The sequence below is a fragment of the Barbus barbus genome (genome assembly GCF_936440315.1).
Source record: "Barbus barbus genome assembly, chromosome: 19".
Lineage (NCBI taxonomy): Eukaryota > Metazoa > Chordata > Actinopteri > Cypriniformes > Cyprinidae > Barbus > Barbus barbus.
The window spans coordinates 30,467,600-30,478,108 of NC_136747.1; the positions used below are offsets into that span (position 1 = coordinate 30,467,600).

A 10,509-nucleotide genomic window follows, 5' to 3' on the forward strand; every position below is an offset into this window, starting at 1 on the left:
TTGAATTTGAAGATCATGGTAAATTTAACTTAATTTGGCATCTGGAAAACATGTAAGTATATTCTGTATCTTCTGAAAGGCAGTACTAAATGAAAAAAATATGATATTTAGGCAAAACTAGAAAAATGTACTCATCTTCATTCTGTTGAAAAGGCTCTTAATGCATGTTGTTTTCTTCCGGAGCATCAGTGAGTGTTTGAACCTTCTGTAATAGCTGCATATGAGTCCCTCAGTTGTCCTCAGTGTGAAAAGATGAATCTCAAAATCATACAGTCATTGTTGGAAAGGGTTCAAATACACAAAAATGCTGGAAAACCAAAGAATTTGTGGGAGCTGAAGGATTTTTCTGAAGAACAGCAGACAGTTTAACTGTTCAGGACAAACAAGGCACTCATGAACAACTATCACTAAACACAGCTGTGGATCATTCAGGGAACAACACAGTATTAAGAGTCAAGGGGATGTAAACTTTTGAAAAGGGTCATTTTTTATAAATTAAACTATTTTCTCTTGTGGACTATATGTAAACACATTTTATGTGAAATATCTTATTCAGGTCAGTACTAAATAAACAATAACATGCATTTTGTATTATCACTCTTATTTTTGGTAAAATAATTAGCACTTTGCAGATTCTGAAAGGTGTATGTATAGTTTTGACTTCAACTGTATACACATACAGTATGTGTGTATGTATTTATGTGTATATATAATATATGTGTGTGTTGAAATGTTTGTTGCGATACTATAATAATATTTTTACAACATTTTTAATTGGTGTATACTTAAGTGTATATATATTCAGGATATTAATATTAAAATATGAATACTAAAAAATATTTTATAATATTTAAAAATGACATTGTAATATTATAAAATATGTCAATTAAATAGTTGTAAAATATGTAAAATGTAAATTATATCGTTTTATTAAAAAGATTATATAGCAAGAATATATAGCATATGTTGTGTCACATCTTGCTGTTTTTACTGTCTCCTACACTTTAAGATTTTTTCGGATTTAGTTTGTTTTAAATCACACTAAATATGTTGACAGGCTTAAAAAGATGTTAATGCTTTCTCCTGCTGTATTCAGTTGTGGGTTTCATAAGAAAGCAGCTTTGCTTTTTTTTTTTTTGCACTTGAAGTTTCTGTTTAATATTCTTTCAAACGTGTTATTTTAGTATATTAATATTTTCTGTTTTAATTGTAATATATTATATGATATATTATATTATAATAGTAAGTACATGTAACATATGTAACAAGGACACCTTAAAATAAAGTGTTACCAAATGATTTTAATGGTTTTAATTTTGGTTAACTATAATAACCCTGGTATATTCTTCAGCCATGGATTCTGACCATTTGTAGTTCATTTGATTCATTTGTAGAGCAGTGCAAAACCTCACAAGCAAAATTATTCAGAACATAAAATTTTTTTTTTTTTAAATTATAGTACTGTCCATATTCCTGTAACACTACAGATCCTGAAGCTCCAACATCTGTAATGTTGAGATTTTCTATTAGCGCAGTTTACCAAATTTGTTATGCAACAAAAAGTTTAATCTATGATCTTTCCCCTGTAGGCGGGTCTCCAGATGTGTGTGGCTGCTGATTGGAGGAGGCTGTACTGGTGGGTGGTCCTCCAGTGGGTAGTGGGCGTGACTTTATCAGCGCCCTGCGCTCAGCGCTGCGACTGTTTGCCAAAGCTCCTGATAGCAAACTGTTCATCAAGAAAACTGTCTTCCGTTCCCGCGGGCGTTCCTGACAACACCCGGTCGCTTAACTTAACCAACAACCTCTTAAAGGCTCTATCAAGGCGACAGTTCTCCAGCCTGACGCAGTTACGCGAGCTGGACCTCAGCGATAACGCACTAACAGCGATCGAAGTTGAAGCCTTCGCCGGTTTGTGGAATCTCGTTACGCTGAATTTATCCCGCAACCATCTAAAGATCATCCCGGTCGGAGCCTTCTCCAGCCTCCGCGGCGTTCAGTTCCTGGACGTCAGCCGGAACGAGATCTTGGTGCTCCTGGATGATATGTTCGGCGAGATGCTGTCTCTCCAGAAGCTGGAAGTCAGCGATAACGATCTGGTGTTTATCTCAAACCGCGCTTTCGACGGTCTTTCCGACCTGCAGGAGCTGAATCTCGACCGATGCAACCTGACGTCGGTGCCGATAGAAGCGTTTTCACGGCTCTCCGGAATCGTCCGGCTGCGTTTGTGCCGACTCGGACTCACGATGCTTCCCAACAACTCCTTCCGCCAGCTGGGACGTTTGCGTGATCTTGAAGTTTCCCATTGTCCTTGGTTGGACTCGTTAGCTGCTAACAGCCTGTTTGGACTCAATCTCACGTCACTAACGCTCAGCCACTGCAATCTGAGTGCCGTACCGTATTCCCCACTGCATCACCTTGTCTACTTGCGATACTTGGATTTGTCGTACAATCCAATCAAGATTATCCTTTCCAACCTTCTTGGGGATTTGCTACGACTCCAAGAGCTGCATCTAGTCGGTATAGGGCTTCTACGAATAGAGCCTGGCGCTTTCCGCAACCTTGCGTTTTTCCGGTTCCTCAACGTGTCGGAGAACCGTCTGGCGACCCTGGAGGAGTCTGCATTCCATTCGGTCGCTGCTTTAGAGGTCCTTGGATTGGATGGGAACCCATTGGCGTGTGATTGCCGGCTTCTTTGGGCGATGCGTAGACGCCCGTGGCTTCGCTTCGAAGGACGCTCGCCGACTTGTGCAACGCCTGTGCAGGTGCAAGGCCGGACATTTGACGACTTTACAGAAGCTGAGATTCCTAGGTTGTTTACTTGCAGGCAAGCTCGCATTCTGACGCGGAAGCCGCAGGATGTTCGGACGGACGAAGGACATACGGTTCTGTTCTTTTGCGCAGCTGATGGAGATCCGGCGCCGTCGATTATTTGGCTGAATCCCAAACGCTCTGTTCTTACTGGCTCGGGTCGGATTCGCGTGCTCGCTAACGGGACCCTGGAAGTGCGCTACGCGCAAGTACAGGATAGCGGGTATTACCTGTGCATCGCTTCGAATGCGGCCGGGAACGACAGCGTCTCAGTGAGCCTGCGGGTGCGAGGGTTTCCGGCGTCCACTCGCAACCGCTCCGGCTCATTCTTTCTGGAAGGATGGAGCTTCACGTCCGGGCAAGCGGCGGTTAATGGATCGCAGCCATTTCCGTTCGACGTGAAGACGCTGGTGATCGCGGTGACCATGGGGTTCCTGTCGTTCCTGAGCTCGGTGGCCGTCTGCTTCGTCTTCATGTTTTTCTGGAGTCAGAGCAAAGGGCAGATCAAGCACACGGCGACTATCGACTTTGTGCCGCGCAGCGCAGCAACAGCGTCCAGAGGCGGACGGACGACGATGGAGACGGGCAGGTTCACCATGAAGCTGATCTGAAAACTTGAGAACAAGAGATGTTTGAGGTGCTACTAGATATCCAGTTTCCCTTAAGCTTTAACATAAGGATAAGATGAATGTCGTTCACTGCACAAAATAGTTTTTCATCAGTATTTTTGTATTTTTTTCAATTAAAGGGATAGTTAACCCAAAAAGAAAATTAGCCCATGCTTTACTCACCCTCAAGACATCCTAGGTGTATTTAACTTTCTTCTTTCAGAATAATCCAATTGGAGTTATATTTAAAAACGTCCTGGCTCGTCCAAGCTTTATAATGCCAGTGAATGGGTGTTATTTTTTCAATGATCCACAAAAGGTCCAATAAAGCACATCCATCCATAATAAAAAGTGCCTCACATGGCTCCGGGGGGGTGAATAAAGGCCTCCTGTAGCGAATCAAAGCATTTTTGTAAGAAAAATATCCATATTTAAAATTTTATAAACAGTAATCTATAGCTTCTGCTAACTATCATACACATGTTCACAATTGAACGATGTTCTGGCGGATGACATAGGACATCCTATGTAGCGTTAGCTCCGGTTGAAAAGTGACGAATGCGGAAGCACAGAAGAGAGAACAAAACAAAACACCAGTCATGGATTAGAAGCACAAGGATTTGTGAAGAAAAAAGTTGGAGGATTTCGATATAAGCCAAGAGGAGACTGGTTTTCCTTTGGTAAAGTAAGGAAATCTTGCTTTCTTTGCTCCAGTAAACAAACGTTGGTTCTCACGAGACTAGCATATCTCACTGGAGCTAATGCCAAGCTGACGTTCTGTTGTGAACACGTGTACGACAGTTAGTGCAGACACTTAGTGGAAGCTAGAGGTTACGGTTTATAAAGTTTCAATATAGATATTTTTCTAACGAAAATGCATGGATTCGCTACAAGAAGCCTTTATTCTCCCCCTGGAGCCGTGTGAGGTACGTTTTATTATGGATGGATGCGCTTTATTGGACTTCTTTTGGACTGTTTCTTTTGGAAATAAGAAAGTCATATACAGCTAGGATGCCTTGAGGGTGAGTAAATCAATTTAATTTTCATTTTTGGGTGAACTAACTCTTTAAGATGCATTTAGTGGAGATGCATAATGACAGAAGTCATCTTGTTTTCTGGAGAAATTAAGTTTATGCTTAAAACAAGAACAAATATCTGCCATTGGGTCATTAAGCATAGACTATTTCAAAGGGTAAACTAGTTTATTTTTCAGATCTTGTTGGCGGATGTTTGTTCCTCATTTTAAAGGTGCAGTATGTAATATTGACAGCTAGTGGTTGAAATGGGTACTGCAGCCCAAAATCATAATATTGGAGAGGGTTGTTTCTCTGCACCCTCTTTCTAAGACTCAACGCTCACACGGGTTGCCAGATTGAGGATACACAACAGAAACAAGCGCTGTTGACAATGGAAGGTGACAAGCCTTAGACTGTTAGTTGAGTTGATTTAACTGTGTTTTAATATTCCTCTGGTCACAGAGCTTTTTAGATGGATGCCGAGGCTCTTTAGATCTGGTAGAATCTGCGATCTTTGACCCAGTTCATTTGCTGGCTTCCATGGCTCCAATACGTTGTGTTTTCCGCCAACTGGCAACCCAGAGTGACGAGATCCTATTGGCTGAACTGGCAGGGGGCGGAGTCACACAGACCAAAACAAGAACAGACATTCCGACACAGAACACACAACTCAAAGCAGAATAACTGTTGTTTTGTCAGAGAAACAAGTATGTGAACTTAGCATGTCTCCTAAATATCTGCAAATGCATTATGGTATTTTTATGCTTTAGTAAAGTAAAAAAACTATATACTGCACCTTTAACCCTCTGATTATTTCACGGGTAATTTTGAGCCATGTTTGATTTTCAAATACCTTGAAACACTGGTTAAACTGTTTATTTCTTCTTCAAATTTTGTTTTGGAAAGGCTGTATAAATTTGTGTGAGTGATGGTGTTCGGTGTTTCCATGCAATTTAATTTACCAAAAATCTACATTTTGCAAAGTCTCAGTTAAAAAACCTTCAGTGTAGCTTGTCCAAGACTAAAATATGAAATACAGTACATGAGTACTTATGAAACACTCAAAGTATAGTAGAAATCATCTTCTGAATCATGCAGGGAGAATTAGCTGTTTCTTCATACATTTTAGTTCTTGAATCTTAAGTGTTTTTATAGTGTTGTGTGTTTTTTTTTTTTGTGAATTGCATGGAAACCAATGCGGTCAATTCGACCACAAACACAGTCACAAACTCACTTCATTGTGTTCAGTTTCAGAGAAGGCAGATGAAGGCTTCTTCTGTCCAGTAAATGTAAAATCTTAATTTTTAGATTTGTACTGGAAAACTAAATAAACATACAGAGAAGACCATGGTCTCTAGATGCCATAGCATGAGGTTTACTGATGGTGCATGATCATTTTCCTGTTCCTCATGTCTGTAGAACTCGCTTTAATTATTTAAGGAGTTTATTTCTGCATTTTTGAGTTTGGGATGAATTTAATTGTCATTTGGATGCCACCGTGATTTGCCTAAATTACATTCCTGATGATCAAGTTTGCAATAATTCAGGCTTGTGAGATGAGCTTTAAATGAGATTTTTTAAAAGGTTTTGATGCTTTAAATCAGATCATTTTAGCATGAGTTGCATGAATGCATGTGTGAGACGCTCTGATCACATTATTAACATCTATAAACCAGAGAAAGTGAGCAATAATGAAGCTTTAATCAGACAGAAAACAACAGGGGGTTAATTAAGCTGAGTTTGAGAAGGTTCCATAAATCCTGACGTAATTACATAATGTATTCAGTGTATTAAATATTGAATGTGCTGCATCTCAGGATTGTGTGAATGTCTGCTACAGTTGCATGTGTTTTCGTATGTTATTATATTTTGCTGATGATGCTTTTAGATACAACAGCAGCCAAAGTTGTTTCACTCTACTGATGCAAACTGTGTGTTTGCTGTGGAAAATCACTATTTATGCATTGATGTATACATGGCTTTAATAACGGCTTTATGCAATCCAACTCAAAGCAATAACATCCCATCATGCACTGCTGTTTTATTAGCATAAATGATCATTTGATAAAAGTGGTTTGATTGTTTAAGATTGTGTCAATTCAACAGTTTTTCTATCCGACTCTCTTGAACTCTGATGAATCTCATTTTAGTGTTTCAGAGTTTATGAAACATCTTATGTCTGCCATTTGTTTTTTTTGCATATATTTAAAAAAATTTATATATTTTTTATTATTCTAAAGACAGTTGAAAATGTACTAGTTTAAGAATGACTGCATTCGTTTGGTTAAACACTTCTGTTTACTAATTTTTTTTTTCACTTTTAAATGAACCATTTACTTGTGAAAAGCATTTTTTTTCATGGGAAATCATCTTAATGTCTGTCTTTTTTTTTAATTAATTTTGCAATTTCTTTAAGAAATGGCTGCCAAAAGCATTAAAGTCATCTTGAAATGATTTGTCTGATTCAATGCTTTCAAATATCAAATTAGCCATTTTTTTTCTTTTGACTATTTTTCCTTAAATATGTCAGAATATGGGGAATGTGAAAATCAGTTTATATTTATTTTTGCCTCTAATTTCACTTTGTTGTATTTTCAAGTAGGTAAGAGGATAAACAGCAAAGACATTTGTTTTTTCCCCTCATATTTCCCAAGAATGACGATATTAATGAAAGACACAGCCACATAACCTCCATCATTTCTCTCTTTAATCTGGTGTCGTGATTCGCTCATGTTTTATTCTACAGTATATAAACTTGCTCTTGATCACGTCCAGTAAATCAGCTTAGAGCAGAAAAACAACAGGCTGAATGAACACAATTCACTGGAGTCACTCATACAACACACACACACACGCACACACACACACACACACACAGATACAGACACAGTGTAAGCTCAAGCATGAGATGTGTTCAATAAACAGTGAAATGAACTGAAATGAAGAGCATCAACTGTATGTCTCCCCTTAAAATGGTCCTCAGAGATCATGACCAGCTTCAATATATGTAAAAAAATTAAAATAAAATAGGCATACAACAGTCATTATTTAAAAAAAATAAGTGAATGTGAATTTTGAAGGTTTGCAGTTTGGCATGGCAAGTTAAAACACCTGATTAATGTGCCCCTAATAATTAAAAATGATTAATTTATTTTTGAACAAAAAACCATGTTTTCGATCATATTTGTGGGAAGTACTTGCACATAATTCATAAAATCCCCACTCATCTTCATATGCGTGTTCAGATCTCTGTCTTTTGAGATTAAACTCGTTGGGTTTTATGTTTGTCTGACAGATCAGACCCCAGATTAGAAGTTTCCAGTCAAACATCCGTCTGTCGTCTGTCCCATGATTCATGATCCTGAAGCTTTGCTGATCTGTTCAGGAACACTGGCGCCTCCAGCTGCTCATATCATCACATTACACTCCAATCACATTATTATTACTGGGCAGTATTTGGATATTTACCACTCAGTTTTAACCATATTGAAGTGGTTTAAGAAAGGGCCTTATGTTATGAAATCCAAATATTTTAGCATTTTTTACTGTACCATTTTTTAAATGACTTCTGAAGTTCCACAGAAATATGCACACTGATATTGTGCCTTCAGCTCATTTCGAGGCGAGATTTCTCGAAACCCTTTGAGAGTGTGTTAAAACAAACATAAGAAATTTGTTGTAGTGCTATTGTTCTCAAATAATTATAATTTTGACAGCTTTTATGGTAACAATCTTTTTGTTATCGTTCCTTGAACTTGGCATATTTGAAGAACTTTTCTGTCGAGTTGCTGCCCCTCATATCATCAAATATGCCAAGTTCAAGGGTCCATTAAAAAAGAATGGTAAAGTAAAAACAGCCCAAACTTTGGATTTTGTTAGAGCAGTTGCCCTAGTATGAAGCATTTATGTCTTCCTTAATGCATCCTTAAAGGGTGCAGAGAAAAGTCAAAGCAAAATGGGCTGATAGTGCTGCAAGAAACTGTGTACTATCAAATATCAAGTTCAAGTGTCCATAGAAAATGTTGGTAATGTAAAAACTGCCCAGAATTTTATTAGAGCAGTTGCCTTATTATGAAGCATAATATCTGCTTTAATGCACCCTCAAATGGAGTGGAGAAAGGGCATCTGTTGATTCTCAAATAAGCCAAGACTGATAAAGTAAAAATTGCCCAATATTGGGATATCGTTACAGCAGTAGACCTAGTATGAAGCCCTTTTGTCCGTTTTAATCCAACCTCAAAGGGCTTGGAGAAAATTTGCTGCAAAGTGGGCTGATGGTGCAATAAGAACAAGTATATTTTCAAATGTCAAGGGCCATAAAAAAAGACTGGTGAATTAAAAATTGGCCAAAATGTGGATCTCATTAGAGCCATTGTTCTAGTATGAAGAGCTTATGTTCACTTCACTCAACCTCAAAGCAAATAGAGAAAATACAAGCAAAATGGGCTGCTTTATGCAGTCATGCCAGGTTCAAGGGGCTATAAAAAAGGTTGGTAATGTAAAAACTGCCCAAAAATGGAATTTCATTAGAGCAGTTGACCTACTACAAAGTCCTAACATCCACTTTAATGCACACTCAAAGGGAGCAGAGAAAAATTACAGTGATTTGCAAATATCTATCTATCTATCTATCTATCTATCTATCTATCTATCTATCTATCTATCTATCTATCTATCTATCTATCTATCTATCTATCTATCTATCTATCATCGATTGATCTTTCTTTCTATCTATCTATCCTTTAAAACTACTAAATGTCCTTCAAACTGTGTGGCTTCTCAAGTCAACATCAAGTTTGTCTTGAACTGTTTTCACCTACGCTTACAGATGTACAAACTGATGCAAGGCTGTTGACTAGAGCGAAGAAAACTGATCACGTTACACCAATTTTAGCCTCTCTTCACTGGCTTCCTGTCCATTTTAGAATTCAATTTAAAATGTTGTTGTTTGTTTTTAAAGCACTTAATGGTCAAGCCCCACCTTATCATCCTCCTCCAGATCTCTAAGATCTTCTGACAGGGCTTTCTTAGCTGTCCCGTGTTCACGCTTAAAAACAAAGGGTCAGTTTCTGCTTCCCGGGACGTCCGCCTTGCAGATAAAATCTAAATTTTGATTTTATCTATGTTGTATTGTTTTACTGTATCATCTGTCTTCCTTATTTTATGTTTATCTTGGACTTTGGTCAGCTTCGCTGAGATAAATGTGCTTTAAACATAAACTTTACTTACCTGGTAGGTTTGGCAATATGGCATGTGAATATTGCAGGTTAATATTACTAATCTTGTCAGTGTTGTAAAGTAGTTTGTATCGCAGTGAAGCAGACAGACAGAGAGACAGAGAGTCAGACAGACAGATAGAGAGTCAGACAGACAGATAGAGAGTCAGACAGACAGACAGAGAGTCAGACAGACAGATAGAGAGTCAGACAGACAGACAGAGAGTCAGACAGACAGATAGAGAGTCAGACAGACAGAGAGACAGAGAGTCAGACAGACAGATAGAGAGTCAGACAGACAGATAGAGAGTCAGACAGACAGACAGATAGAGAGTCAGACAGACAGATAGAGAGTCAGACAGACAGATAGAGAGTCAGACAGACAGATAGAGAGTCAGACAGACAGAGAGACAGAGAGTCAGACAGACAGATAGAGAGTCAGACAGACAGAGAGACAGAGAGTCAGACAGACAGATAGAGAGTCAGACAGACAGATAGAGAGTCAGACAGACAGACAGACAGAGAGAGAGACAGAGAGTCAGACAGACAGACAGACAGACAGAGAGAGAGAGACAGACAGAGAGAGAGACAGACAGACAGGCAGACAGACAGAGAGAGAGACAGACAGAGAGAGAGACAGACAGACAGACAGAGAGAGAGAGAGTCAGGTATGAGACAGGTATCAGACAGACAGACAGGTATGAGGTGAGGTGAGGTGAGGTGAGGGTGGGATCAGATCAGATCTGTTCCGCTCTCGCTGCAGCTTTCACTCACGCCTCTGGAACTAGTTGTGAGTTTCTGGAACTAGTTGTGAGTTTCTGGAACTAGTTGTGGAGTTCTCCATCAGGTCCGGCAGCGAAG

At 38.9% G+C, this 10,509-nt stretch overlaps 1 protein-coding gene across 1 annotated transcript; it reads left to right on the forward strand.

Moving 5' to 3' along the window:
* Window positions 1-1,601: 1,601 nt before the first annotated feature.
* Window positions 1,602-3,419, forward strand: LOC306885863 (leucine-rich repeat and immunoglobulin-like domain-containing nogo receptor-interacting protein 1; the record flags this gene model as incomplete). Its single annotated transcript, XM_079442656.1, has 1 exon — window positions 1,602-3,419. One exon carries the CDS (start codon window positions 1,602-1,604, stop codon window positions 3,417-3,419), a length of 1,818 nt encoding a protein of 605 aa, XP_079298782.1.
* Between the last annotated feature and the right edge of the window lie 7,090 nt (window positions 3,420-10,509).